This window comes from Sphaeramia orbicularis, chromosome 22 (assembly GCF_902148855.1).
Source record: "Sphaeramia orbicularis chromosome 22, fSphaOr1.1, whole genome shotgun sequence".
NCBI lineage: Eukaryota > Metazoa > Chordata > Actinopteri > Kurtiformes > Apogonidae > Sphaeramia > Sphaeramia orbicularis.
In genome coordinates, this window is record NC_043978.1 from 7739322 (window position 1) to 7754623 (window position 15302).

Consider the following 15302-nt stretch of genomic DNA (forward strand, 5'->3'; position numbering starts at 1 on the left):
ATTTTCATTGAAAAATGCAGATAATAGTATAATAAATGGTGATGCATTTACTAATGGTTAAATTTAGAGAAAAATTCACCACAAAAATAGCTCTGGGTTAAGACACCAGTTATAGTTTAACTGTTTGTGGCTGCAGTCTTTGACCTCTGCACATTGTTACCTCTTTGACCTTAACTTTGTCTTTATATAAACTATTCTAAAAAGGTTATGAATTTAAGTTAATGCAGTGGTTACGTTCTAGTTGATGAAAATTGGAAGCCTACAACATTTACTTAGTATTTTATGTCAGTTCCTTTGAAAACTGAAATCCAACACAATGAGGAAAACATATTTAACCCGTTTTCATGAAAACTTGAACCTCTGCAGCAAAAAGTGGAAGTTTTGAAAACTGTTTTGTATTTATACATGAGGAGGTTTGAAATTAAAACTTTCCTCCTGGAAAGTTTCAGCATCAAACTATCAATTTTATCCATTATGTTGAAATTTTATTCACCAATTTCTGCATTAATATGTAACACGTTAAAGTGGAAATGGGCAGTGCTGGGTGAAGAACAGACCAAACACACATGATCTAAAATATCTAAGCATCACTTCCACCTGTAGAAGACAATACAGTATAATAATGAGGAACTGTTATTCACTGTTTGATTAAACCAACCATTAAAACTCTTTCTTCCTTTCAAGAAGCAACTTCCTGTTTTAAATCATGGGAACCTGTTATTGAAACTAATGAACATGACCTAAATATCTCAATCTAACCATAAGCTGTGGAGATGATGCAGCTGATTTAACTTAAAGCTATATTTACAATTTAATGTCACTAAGATGAAGTCATAATTTCAAACTACATGACTTTATTCAACTTTATAACTAAATTTATGAACCTCATAGTATGATCATGTTTCCATTGTTTCCTGTCTTTTTTCCCCTCATGGTTTTACGCTGAAGTGAATGTTTTTGTCATAACACGTGGTATTATTTTTTGTATCATCCACAAACACAAAACAGAGAAAAATAACCTGTGTGATGTTAAGTCATGTTAATAAGCTTTTTGAGGCTTTACTCTTTGTTTTCCCAAGTCTTCCTTTTTAATCTTCATTTGTAAAAACAGCCATCATGTTTCTAAACAAAATGGAGGATATATTGAGGTTAACAATATTATTAAACGGTTACATTTTTATACAAATAATTTTTTTTTTGAATGACATTAAATGTTATCACTGCATTAAACTAATATTTATAGTAACATGTCATAGAGATGTATTTAAACAACTTGGTACCATTAAACATTTGTACAACATTCTAAAAACAAAAAACAAAAAACCCAAAACAAAACAAAACAAAAACCTCAGACTAATATCTTTATTCATGATTAATAATGTAGTTATTGTATATAATTGTATATAAATTAGCTTGTAGGTTACTAAAATCCTTTTAGAAGTGTTTACTCTCCAGGTGATAGTTTGTTTTTTAATATATAGTAATATATATTTATATATATTTGTATAGCTAAATTAATTATCTGATGGTATTTTCCGGTGGATTGCCGACATTTATAGCTAAATTATTAATACATACAAAGATAAAAACTTCCAAAACCTGTTAAAATATTACAGTACAACAAAAAACTTGTTCGAAATCAATATAATGCTGACTCTCGATAAAATATTTAATGTTTTGCAGAAGCCCTGACTAATAAAGTAATTACATCACAATAAGGTTCATTTTTCAGAATCGGAAATGTATGTTGTTTATGTTTCTGCTGGTTCAGAGAGTCCGCGAACAGCAGCCAATCAGCGTCGAATATGACGTACTTAAGCTGCGTTTATGATCACACTTCCGTAGTAATTTTACCACTCCAAATGAGCAACGGCCAGTCCAACCCTGCTACGAAAAAATTCTAATGATTTATATAATAACTGTCAAAATTTACAATATACTGATTTATTAGTTAAAATTGACTTTTGAAGAATCTCGAATAAAGTGGCCGCTGTTGTATTCACGTTGCTGAAATCCCGCATTCACTCCACTTTTATCAGATCGTGGGTTTTTCCCATTCTGATGATGGTACGTGAACGTACCAAACCAAAGCTTGAAGAGCGGATGAAACGAAATGAGACCCGTTTAAAGGTCGGATACTTTAAGGAACTCACTTCACTCGGCGATTTCAACCTCTGCTTTCAGGGACCGATATAACAGGGTAAGGTATGTTTGTTTAATGTTCTTACTCCTGCAGGAAAACTCTGACCGCGGGGATTTACATTTTTGTTAGCTTTACACGGCTAACAGTGATGCTAGCTGCTGTTAGCTAATCAGTGGGGTTTAAGTCGTGTTTCATTTAATGTACGTGTTCTGAAAAAAGTCGAAGTTAATGCTCTGAAGATGCTTTGAACAGTCACTTTAGAGTTTTGTGATAAGGAGGTCCAATGTCCAACAGGCTGAGCTTAACTAACGACCCCCTTTACCTTTGGAATCACATGACCTCCAGTGGTTTGGGTGTTTTGTCCGGATCTGACTCCAGTCTGATGTAAAACGGTGTGTTTGACCCCTCGTGACCTCCTCAGATTAGGATGGTCACATGACCTAAATATCACTGGACCATCCCACATGATCATTGACATTAGTCATTGTTTACTTACAGATAGTTAAACGCTGGTGGGAAACGTCCTGAAGAAAAGTTGAAGCTAAACAGTGCATTCAGAACACTGCAATCTGAATTATACCCTGGACAGAACGAAGACATTTACAAGAAAACTTACTTTTTTTAACATGTTAACTAGCTGTGACTCCACTGTGATGAAACAGGTTGGTGTTAATAACCCATAAAAAATGAATAAAAATAATATTTCATGGGTTGAACATGGAACTTGCTCTAAAATGACCTAGATTTTTTCTTTTTTGGTAACTTATATTTCATTAGTTTTAAAAGAACAACAACAAAAAGAAAACACAACAACATAAATAAGTCTGGGTAGCACAGTCTTATCAATTATTTTGCTTATATAATGTCCATTTTTTCCACGTTTTGTTCATTTGTGGTTCTTGTAATCTCAATCTGTGTGTTAGTTTTTCCATTAGAAATATGTCCTCGATCGTAGTTATCCATTGATCCTTTGATGATATGTTCATCTTCCCCCAATTCCTTGTTATACATTTTTTTGCAGCTATCAACATCACCTTTACCAAATATTTATCGTATTCATGTGTAGTACCATCACCAAAGTTGCATAAATAAAGAATTTCAGGTTTCTTTGGAATTGTGTATCCTAGTACTTGACATAGGACATTGCAGATCATTTCCCAATATTCCAAAAGTTTTGAACATTTCCAAAAAACATGAGAATGGTCAACATCCTAGATTTTTGCATTTAGTTTGACTTAAAGCTCCAAATCTACAGTTACATTTTCCTTTAAATCAGGGGTCTTAAACTCATTTTCTTTCAGGGGCCACATTCAATCCGATTTGATCTGCAGTGGGCCGAACCAGTAAAATAATAACAGAATAACCCATAAATAATGACAACTCCAAATTTTTGTCTTTGTTTTAGTGCAAAAAAACCCATTAAATGATGAAAATACTTTTATAAACTATCCAAGCAAAAAAAGATGTTAATAACGTGAAAAAACTGAAATTTCTTAAGAAAAATCAGTGCAGTTTTAACGATATTCTTCCTCAACTTATCATTTCTACATGTGCATTATGGATCAGCTCTACAAAGACACTAAACACTGAGGAACAGGAAGAAAGAGTTCAAATTGTGCTGAATTTTCTTTAGACATTTCAGGTTGTTCATATTTGTTCAGATTATTCACATTTTATTGTTACAAGATAGTTTGTAAATGTGAATATTTTCATAATTTAATGTTATTTTTTGCACTAAAACAAAGACAAAAATTTGAAGTTATCATTATTTATAGACACAATGTAATATTTTTTTTTACATCAAATCGAGAACAAAATCTGGAGTCATTCTTTTTTGTCTGTTATTCTGCTGTTATTATTTGACTGTAGATCATATTGGTCTGTATGTGGAACCGGAACTAAAATGAGTTCCACATCCTTGACTGTGGAATTTTTGCACTTTGTGAATTCATCCCAGGGGCCAGAATGGAACCTTTGTCAGGAGGAATTAGGCCCCCCGGACGCATGTTTGAAACCTCTGCTATAAGGTAAAAAAAAAAAACCAAAAACTTGGAGTACTGCATCAAATTTCATGTTAGTGTGGAATTTTGCAGAAACCACAAGATTACTCAACTAAAACCTGGATTAAATTGGTATAATATGTTTACATCCCAGTCATTTCTCCTCCTCCTCTATGTTCAGTTATTTATTATTATTTCTATCTGCACTTTGCTCTTGTTTTTCTGTCTTGAATGCGTGTTTTTCTATTTAAATGTGTGTGGTTCTTTTTAAATGTCCAGTTCATTGTTGATCCTGTGGTTCTGAATTTCAGTCTTCTTAGTACATGCTTGAATGACAATAAGTTCCCATTTATATACAAATCATTTAAAAATACGTATGCAACTTGTATTTATAATTTACAGCAAGATATGATTATAGAGCTGAAACCGATTAATGGATTAGGTGCTTGAAGTGAATGCAAAAATTCACGATTCGATTAATCGACTCGAATTGATTGAAGGGAAATATTCTATTGCAGTTTTCCTGAATTGAAGCTTCTTTGTGCGTCACAATAAGCGTCCGTGTGAAACACAGCAGTGGAACAAATGTTTAACAGCAGAGAAATGAAGGAAACAAAGCTTTGATTCAGGAGAATTGTGGTTGAATGATTTTTTTTTGATCACTTTGAGTCGATTAATCTTTTCAGCTCTAATGATTATGTAACAATTGTAACCCCAGAAGCTATCCATAGCTTATAAACGGGGCCCAAGACATTAAGCAAACAGTACAATTGATTATGAAGACAATCCCTATTTCTACCTAAGCTAAAACCTAACTCTTGCTCAAAAACAACCTAAGGTAATTCCATAAATACAGACAGTATCAGCACATCAGACACATGAGGCAAACATACAATGACACAAAATAAAGGATCTTGAATCTTGAAACCTCAAGAATACTCAACTAATAACTGACCAAATTTTTTAATTTAAAAAACATTTTTTTTACATACATATTTTTTGCATACATGAAACTTTAACATCTCTTTAACATCATGAACCTGAACCTCCCAACAAAGGGCTTAGATTTATACAAGTATTAAAACTACAAAAGAACAGCCTGATAGTCACTCTTTTGTGACTTCTGCCTGATAGTCACTCTTTTGTGACTTCTTTTATCTCATGAAATTAAGGTACAGGTTTAATAATAGTTGTACGTCCCAACTGTAGATCAGTGTGTGAAACCACAGTACGATGGGGAACTGAAGCCGTTCTATTGTTCTCTTTAAAGCCACTTGTTTCCCTTCTCTAAAACCTTCACAGTTTAATGCAGCTTCGGTCTGTTAATTTGTTATCTATTCTAGTGTTCCAGCCAAACAAAGTAACACAATAAACTCTCTGATGTTCTGTCACTGGGGTCTGATGGGATGGAAAATCACTCTATGACAGCTGGAAAGTCAGAAAAATATAATAAATGTAGCTGATACTTTACGGTTATTTTACCATGGACTTTTTATGTTCCTTAGCAGAACAAAAATACAAACCCTTTCAGATCCTCATGTGAGTTGACATCGGTGTCAGTGAATCTGTGTTAGTAATCATTTTATTTTAGGTACATTCCTGTGTTAAAGCGACTACTGACATGCTTGAATTTACTGCTTTTTATTATTTTATTTTTTAAATTATTGTGAACATATATAATGTGTAGATTTCATATTTTTTTTGTGTTATATTTTGACTTTATGTAGACAAAATTGTTAAAGATATTTGAAGAGTATTTGGCCATATAGACCTTCTGGAAGACAGTATCTGTGTCCAAAGTATGTTTCACTTCATTTATTTATTTCATTTTATTTATTCACTCCAATCTAAATGATTGGAATGGAGCAGGATGAAGAAAACTTCTAATACCTGCCCCTTTCTTCAAACATCTGTTTCCATCAGATACGTTGCCATTACAGTTATTACAGTAAACAGTTTACATGATAGTCAAAGCAAATGAAACAAATCCAAAATCCATAAGTAAAATTATGTCATTACATGCTTTTATAAAGCTTCTCTATTCTTTAGTTATACAACCTCTTAAATGGAAAAATATTTGTACAGCTCTTCTCTTCCATTGCCAAGAATTCCACATTCTGACACCCACAACACAAATACACTTTGTTTTACATTAGTTCGAACCCTTTGCTGTTTCAAATTAAACCTCCTTCTATGTTCTTCATCCTGTGATACTAAAACAAATAATATCTGCAAATTTGCAAAAGTCTGTTTCTCGCTCTAAAGACAATCAGCAATGTCCTTAATTCAGCTAACGCTTTAAACTTAATCCTGATTTAATAAACCACTCATTTGTATGTTCCCTGAAATTAACATTATACATGATTCTTATTGCTCTTTTTTGTAATAAAAACAATGGCTTTGTGTTCCTCATATGTGTTGCCCCATACTTCAATACAATAACTCAAATATGGCAGAATAAGTGAACAGTATAAAATTCTCATTGCTTCATAATCCAATTCATATTTTGCTTTATTCAGTACAGAAATATTTTTAGACACCTTTTTTTTAACATAAGCAATATGTGACTTCCATGTTAATTTATTGTCCACTATTACACCCAAAAAATTAATTTCTGAAACCTTCTCAATCGTAACACCATTATAATAGACAATGAAACATGTTCTTCCTTTTTTCTATTTGTGAAGACCATAAACTTAGTTTTATTCCAATTCACAGATAATTTGTTTATATCATGGGCTTATGTATTAACTGAACCGTACCGTCTTCGTCCACTTCTCTGGGTCTGGGTCTGGGTCTGGGTCTGGGTCGGGGGGGGGGGGCAGCAGCCTCAGCGTATAAGCCCACACAGCCCACACCCCAGCCACTTCCACCAGCTCTTCTGGGGGGAATCCTGAGGCGCTCCCAGGCCAACCCACAGATAGAACCCCTCCAGCGGGTCCTGGGTCAGCCCAGAGGCCTCCTACCAGATAGACATGGCTGAAACCCCTCCCCAGGGAGGAGTCCAGGAGGCATCCTCAGTTGATGAACCACCTCAACTATCTCTAAGGCTAAGCCCGGCCAACCTGCGAAGAAAACTAACTTCAATGAAAATGGGTGTTTATTTTTTTAAGGGTAGATATTTGATAAATAATTACTGGTGTGATTGATTTACCACATGTTAAAAAATAGAGGCAGATTTAACCCATAAAGACCCAGTTCTACTTGTGTGTCAGTTCCCAAAGGATTTTTTCATTCTATGAAACCTTTCTTGAGTGATTTATCACCATTTATTATAATATTATCCTTTGTATTTTGCATTTTTTTCAGTGACAGGTATTTTCCTATATTAAATTTACTCATCGTGTACTTTAATCATCATGCTGAGATTACAGTTGAGGATTATTATTTCAGAAATGGAGAAAATGGAAACAAAGTGACTTTTTCAGTCCAATCTCTCATTAACTGAACATAAACCCAGTGTGTCCATCCACTGTCATTGATCCAACTCCATGGGGTTTACGGGTGAATCAATGTTGTAGAAGATGATGGTGTTTCCACGGTAACTACAGAGCCTCTGAACATCTAAATGGGTCATATCTGATGACCATGAAAAGATGAAGAACTGTATTTTACACCAGTTATTGACACTTATTGATAGGATTAGTAGATCAACAGGTATTAAGCAGTTACATCAGAAGATAGTTTTGGTTTTTGATGGTTAACAGACTAAATACAGGGTTCTGGATGTTAAGAAATAATGATTTTTCCTTATTTTTCAAGTGTTTTGCTCATTTTCTCCTCACTTTAGAAGGATTTGTTCACATTTATGCCATTTTTCAAGTTTTTTTGGAAATTTTTGTCACTTTTTCAATTATTTTGCACATTTTATTCTCATTTTACAAGTTTTTGTCCATTTTATCCTATGAATAATTGAGGTAAAACTGTATTTTACCTCAATTATTTACACGTATTGATAGGATTAGTGGATCAACAGGTATTAAACAGTTTAAATCAGTGGATGGTTTTGATTTTTGAGGCTTAACAGACTAAATACAGGGTTCTAGATGTGAAGAAATGAATTCTCCATATTTTTCAATTATTTTGCTCATTTTATTCTCATTGTCTAAGTTTTGGTTAATTTTAGCCTATGACAAATTGAGGTAAAACTGCATTTACACTAGTTATTTACATGTATTAATAGAATTAGTGGATCAGCGGGTATTAAACAGTTTAAATCAGTGGATGGTTTTGATTTTTGAGAAATCTAAAATGCATTTTGAGAAATCTAAAATGCTTGATTCCAAACTTGCTGATCGTCTGTCTCTTGTGTGGACAGACGGGGCTGAGCCATGGCCAACATCCAGATCAGGAAGTACCAGGACGAAGACGCCGAGTCCGTCAAGGAGATCTTCACCTTGGGCATGAGCGAGCATGTGCCGTCGTCCTTCGTGCACCTCCTGAAGCAGCCGCTGACGCAGATGGTGCTCATGTGCGTATTCTGCGCCCTCATGACCAGCTCCAAGTCCTTCCTCCTGCCCGTCCTAGCCGTCACCTTCCTCCTGGCCGGAGCCCGGCAGTTAGTCGTCCACATGTTTAAAAAATACATTGAGACGTCCCTCAGGAAGGACCTTGACAAGATCACAGAGACCTACATACAGCAGAAGGACTCGTGTTTCTGGGTGGCGGAAAGCGACGGTCGGGTGGTGGGGACAGTGGCGTGCCTCCCCAACCAGGACGTCCCCGAATGCCTGGAGCTGAAGCGCATGTCCGTTCGCCACAGTCACCGCGGGATGGGCATCGCTAAGGCCCTCTGTCAGACCGTGGCGGATTTTACTCGGGAGAGGGGCTACGCCGCTGTGGTCCTGTACACGTCCGTGGTCCAGACGGATGCTCAGAAGCTGTATGAGCGCATGGGCTACCAGAGGATCAGGGAGTTTGTTGTTCCTGAGTTGGTCGCCAAACTGACAAACTTCACTCTGTACGAATATAGACTTGAATTACAACAGCAGAAGTAAAAGGATCTGACACTGATGCACCAGGACCCTGATATACGCAAATGGACAAAAGTATGTGGACACGTTGGATTCAGGTGTTTCTTTTCTAACAGGGGTCTGGGACATCAAACAATCATGACTAATGTCAGAATATAGTTTTATACTATGGGATAAATATCATTGCATTGGTTAGTTTGGGTTAAATTATAATCTTTTTTTCCAAAATGCCTCAGAGATGGTTTGGACTGAATTTCTCTCAACATTGATTTTTTTATTTTTTTTATCCATGACTATGATTTTAAATGTTCTTTCTCTAAATTTATAAAATATTTTTCCTGCTCTGACTGTAAATAATAATTTTCTACTACATCTAACCAGCTACTTTCTTCAAATCTCACCAAGGAAGAAAAATCTCCCATTAAACTTTAAGGAAATATTGATGTTTATAAACTAAATGGACAAAAATATTGGGACATACCATGTCTACAGCTGTAAGATGTCCTGTTTATAATGATTTGAAAAATAAACATCAAAGTAGATGGTTAGTTGTGGTAGAAAGTTATTATTTACAGTCAGAGCACAAAAAATATTTTATAAATTTAGAGGTAGAATATTTAAAATCATACACATAAAAAAGCCCAAAATCAATGTTGAGAGAAATGATATCCAAACCATTTCTGAGGCATTTTGGAAACGAAGATAACAGTTTAACCCAAACTAACCAATGCAAAGATATTTATCCCATAATATAAAACTATATTCTGACATTAGTCCTTATTGACCCCTGTTAGAAAAGAAAGACCTGGATTCAACGTGTCCACATACTTTTGTCCACATAGTGTACTTGGTTTTAAGATGTGTCTTGGGTGATTCAGTCTCAAATGGACAACCAGGAAGACACTCTGCTTTCAGTCACATAAACCACCTGGAAACAGGAAGTGGAAATGGGACGATATGTCATCACTGCAGGATGTGGAGGTCGTTTTGACGATAACACCTGAAAAATCTAGAGGAGCCTCGACTTCCAACAGCTGGAAGAACTCATACATGTTTACTGCTTCTTCTTTCTGTTGCTAGTCTGGGTAAAACCTTTTTTATTTTCGAGAACGTATACATAAACAACATAAACAAACTACTGAACAACAAGTTTACACACACACACACACACACACACACACACACACACACACACACACAAGTCGCTTTTCCATTGGACACCAGCACAAAATGTTACAGATATTTACTAAATGTCAAAAAAACAAGTGTGTAATGTCGGTTTTTTCGTTAAGTCTCAAATGCTATGATTTGCTTATTTATTATCATGAGATGACACAAGAAGTCATTCCATAAACTTGGCGACAAACGTAAATATCATGTTGATTTACAGATATATTCATGATTATTATATATTACCCCTCTGTCTCATACTAAATTAAAAAAGGATCGGGTTTCCTGGTGTGTCCACACATACTACACCATGTTTTTTTAAAAACTCTTCTTCTTCTCTTGCTGTACTCTTCTTCTCTTGCTGTAACGTCCGTCAACATCTGTTTTTTTTTTTTTAATCACGTGATTCTAGTTGCGGAAAAAGGTCTTTCCATTGCAGTTTTGTGTGATACACCATTGGCTCTATGCCCGAAAAACCACCTCTTGCCAGCGCAAAAATGTTTAATCAAAAAATGAGAGTTTTGTCAAAATTGTCGTTTTCCCATTAGGTAAATTTTTATGCGCAAGTTATACACAATTTGAGGGTCAATGGAAAAGCGACTACAGTTACATGCATCTATAAAGAATACAGTTTGTTTTAGTTGTATTCTCATGTTTAATGACCTGTGTGTTGTCAATTGGGTTTTAGAGTTCCACTATTTCTTTCGTGAATGTATAAAATCACGAAGAATACGACTCCATTTCCTTCAAAACACTTGAAAACATCATACGAATCGTCAGAATATTGCAATACTAAATTATAATGCGGTGATAAAACAAATAAACAGATTCTATGCACATAATACTTACAACCTTTGTGTGGATAAACAGAAGTTTGTGTTTTCGGACTCACTGCTCAGGGTGGAGATCCAGGTCACTTCCCAACGGCCTGACACCCTCACAGTCGGACGTTTGTTACCATGGTTACCACCAGGAAGATGAACCTCTGTTTGAAAACCTGAAGTACAAAAGAACTCTTTGTGTGTCTCAGAGCATCTTTGTTCCTGCACAGTCCTCAAGTTACCGGAAAAGATCAAACAAATACAACCAAGGGAAGCTTCAGTTTTTCCATTTATTGACTGAAAATCTCAATAATCCATTCATTCATCATTAGGTTTGTAATATAATGTCTGGTTGTTCATACTCAGGTTTTGGCCATTCTAAAAAGTAGAAATAGAGCAAAATATCTACATCAACATCAAAAGGATGTTTTACAAGCAACTGGTATTAGCAGAATTCAGCTCCAATAGATGCTAATGACTAATATTAGCTTTTTGTGTGGAATTACTGACTTTTTGGGAAATGGATGGCTGAAAAAAAAAAAAAAAATTGCCTCTAGAATTACCTAGATGTTTGAAGTTAGTTTGACATTCAGCTCCAAATCTACACACATTATTTTCCATTAAATTCTAAAAAAAATTACTTTGACTAGCATACCTATAGAAGAGGATTAGGGCCATTAGGGGAAAAAAACTAAAAAAAATTAAAGTCCAAAATATTTTTGTATTATTATGAGGAAAAAAGTCAGGATTCTGACTTTGACTTTTTTCTCAGAATTCTGATTTTTTTCTCAGAATAACAATAAATATATATTGGACCTTAATTTTTTTTTTTTTTTTTTCCAGTGGCCTTAATCCTCTTCCGTAGCGTACTAAATTGCATGGAAATACGGAATTTTTAGCCACTGTTGCTACTTCTTGTCACAGAAATTGCAAAAATAACCAACTAATATTTGACTAAATCATTCCAATGTTTTTTTAAAGACATATTTGATCTAATATTTGGAACCTCTTGAACATCCTGCCTGATCAGCCCAACCCTGTGCCTGTTAATCTGTCTGTAAAATCCACTGTGTATAAATCACTCAAGACCCATTGTAAAACCAAGTGTGAACCAGAGCCACAGCCCCGTCTGTTCATCCAGTGTCTGAGTCATCGTGTCCCAGCATGCATTTCACATTACAGCATAAGACACTCAGGCTGCCGGGTCAGCTGACATGACCCACATGAGGAGGTGGAACCACATGATGATGGTCAGGCATGTTTTCTCCGGTTCCACACAGAAGATGCACTGGTTATTACCTCTGGGTAATGGGTACCTCCAGGAGGTACTGTGATTGCTTTGCTTTGTGTGCGTGCGTGCGTGTTTGTTAGCAAGATAACTCAAAAAGTTCTAGATGGATTTTCATGACATTTTCAGGAAATGTTGATACTGGCACAAGGAAGAAATGATTAAATTTTGGTAGTGATTGGGGGTGGGGGGGCCCACGGGGGGGCCCCACTGATTGGCCCTGGCGGAGGTCTGCGCTCTCTGAGTGCTTTTCTTGTTTACTCTTGTCTAGGGTGAGAACAGTTTTTTTTTGTTGTTGTTAATTGAGCATCTAAAAAGCTTATTTAACTTTGTGAATGGGTTAATAATAATTTTGACAGGACACCCAGAATAAACCTGATCTGAACTTTGACGTTTATCTCTTTTGGTACATTTTTGTGTTTTTTGTCAGTTTCCTGTTTAATGAAATGATGCAAATGAAGGTGGTTTTTTAATACCATGACATTTAATGTACTCCGAGGGGGTATGTTCACTTCTACTCTTTTGTAATTTGCTGTGATTATCATTCAGCTACCCAAACTGTTCATTTCTGTCTTATTGACAGATACTTTTTTTTCCTCACATCTGTCTATTGTTGTCCAACAGCACCATGTGCTCATTGACTCTTCGTTGTGGTGAAAGGTGGTACTGCAGCTCATTTTCCAGTGGCTGCTCTAAACCAAAGTTTGTCCAGACAGAAAAATAACAAAATGCCACAACAGTGGGATGGTGTAAAACAATTTCACATACAAAGAAACGTTGTTTATCCTAATACTCACCATGTTCTCATAAACACACTGTTGATTTCTGTCAAAATCATACATTGCCCACAGTTATGCAGTAGTATCTATGAATCTTTTCCCACCAATCCAGGACTGAAACACAGTCTTCTTCTTGTTGAGCTGAACTGGAAGCACTGAGTTCTAGTTTCTTTTGAGATGTCTTTATCCTCAGGGGAATCTGAAGCAGATATTGGTCTGGACAGTTATCAGGTTGCTGTTAAATGCATCTTCCTGGTTTGTTTTGTACACAAAGCTGCCTCTTCTTCAGCACCATATCAGATCTCATACTTCATCCAAGTCCTGAAGTGAAAATGTGACTTGAGTGAAATATGCAATACAGAAAATACACAATGAAAAATATGTTCGCTGACACTAATATAGATTCATATATGAATCTAAAAGCAGGTTTTTACTGTTTTGAGCTGAACTGCAGTTGGATTAATCTGCTGATTTTCTCCAGTAATTGATTGATTTGTTTAGTTTATAAGAAATCTGAATAGTTCTAAATGCAGGTACAATTACTAACGTCTTCACAGTCTTCATTGTGTTCTCCAAATTACTACAACACATTCAAATTTTTCAAATGCATAAAAGAAAAGCACTAAATCTGTGAGATCTTTGAGAGAAAAATGACTAATGATCAAAATGGATTTGAGACGTTTCTTTCTATCAGCTAATTCATTAATTAGCAATTAATTGTAGAAAACTGTACAGTAAAAAACTTTGAACAATCATGGTTTTTGTATATTTCTTAACGTCTCAATATTTGCCTCTTAAAAAGTAGTGAAGTAGACTTTGAAAGAATGAGAACAAAATACTCACGCAAAGTATAAGTAACTCAGATCTATAATTGTTATGTTCCATACTGGTATTTTTTTGATTGTTTGGCTTTTGTTTATTAGTTTACTTTTAATTTAGATGCATATGCATATTTACATTTTTTCTTTTTTGTTATTTTGTGCTGTTGCGTTTATTTAGTTCCACTTACCAGCAAAAAATTTGATTATTCAAGAAAAGACAGGTTGCTTGTGAATTTTTTAATATTATATATAATTCTATTCCATATTTTAGTTAAAGTACATTTGACCTTTGTCTAGCTGCAGTTTTGTTAGTAAAATTGGACGTTTTTGCTTTTATTTTAGTTGATAATAGTTTTTGTTCCTGTTTTTTTTCCTTTCTTTTAATTTATATGAATATTTATATTTTCTTTATTTTGTGTAGCTGCATTTGTTTTTTGCACTTATCAGCAGAAAAATGAGGTTATTCAGGAAAAGAGAACAGTTTGCTTGTGAATGTCTTAATATTGTATATAATTCTATTCCATACTTTAGTTAAAGTACATTTGACCATTGTGTGGCTGCAGTTGTGTTATATAAAAATGGGATGTTTTTGCTTTTTTATTTATTTTTTTTTAAATTTTTTTATTTAGAGGATAGTTTTTTCTTTCTTTTAATTTATGTGAATATTTATATATATTTTTTATTTTGTGTTGCTGCATTTGTTTTTTGCACTTACCAGCAGAAAAATGAGGTTATTCCAGAAAAAAAACCCAAACAGTTTGCCAGTGAATTCCTTAATATTATATATAATTGTATTCCATATTTTAGTTAAACTACGTTTGACCTTTGGCTGCAGTTTTGTTACTAAAAATCGGATGTTTTTGCTCTTATTTTATTTTATTTAGAGAATAGTTTTGTTTTGTTTTAATCTATGTGAATATTTATACTTTATTTTGTGTTGCTGCATTTGTTTTTTGCACTTATCAGCAGAAAAATGAGGTTATTCAGGAAAAGAAAACAGTTTGCTTGTGAATGTCTTAATATTATATATAATTCTATTCCATATTTTAGTTAAAGTACATCTGACCTTTGTCTGGCTGCAGTTTTGTTATTAAAAATTGTATGTTTTTGCTTTTATTTTATTTAGATAAAAGTTTTTTTCTTTTAATTTATGTGAATATTTATAAACAATTTTGTGTTGCTGCATTTGTTTTTTGCACTTATCAGCAGAAAAATCTGGTTATTCAGGAAAAGAAAACAGTTTGTAGATCAGTTCCCTAATATATATAATTCTATTCCATATTTTAGTTAAAGTACATTTGACCTTT

The 15302-nt window shown here is 34.5% G+C and overlaps 1 protein-coding gene and 1 long non-coding RNA gene across 4 annotated transcripts; one reads left to right on the plus strand and one right to left on the minus strand.

Annotated features, from left to right (window-relative positions):
* The first annotated feature begins 1984 nt into the window (after positions 1-1984).
* nat8 (N-acetyltransferase 8) lies at positions 1985-9285 on the plus strand. 3 transcript variants are annotated; one of them, XM_030126545.1, is made up of 3 exons: positions 1985-2200; positions 4101-4170; positions 8462-9285. In XM_030126545.1, exon 3 carries the CDS (start codon positions 8475-8477, stop codon positions 9138-9140), a length of 666 nt encoding a protein of 221 aa, XP_029982405.1. In that variant the 5' UTR covers positions 1985-2200; positions 4101-4170; positions 8462-8474; the 3' UTR covers positions 9141-9285. The 3 variants fall into 3 exon arrangements, with proteins under 3 accessions (XP_029982405.1, XP_029982404.1, XP_029982403.1); XM_030126544.1 differs by lacking the exon at positions 4101-4170 and having other exon boundaries at positions 1985-2205; XM_030126543.1 differs by lacking the exon at positions 4101-4170 and having other exon boundaries at positions 1989-2200.
* Positions 9286-11946: 2661 nt separating this feature from the next.
* On the minus strand, positions 11947-14482 carry LOC115413583 (uncharacterized). Its single transcript, XR_003934483.1, has 2 exons — positions 12657-14482; positions 11947-12406 (listed from the first exon to the last, which is right to left on the minus strand). It is a non-coding gene; the product is annotated as an uncharacterized LOC115413583 (long non-coding RNA).
* Positions 14483-15302: the final 820 nt, after the last annotated feature.

What these genes read in the sequence shown, in the direction of transcription:
- nat8 (XM_030126544.1), top strand. Translation starts at nt 8,475, where the DNA reads ATGGCCAACATCCAGATCAGGAAGTACCAGGACGAAGACGCCGAGTCC.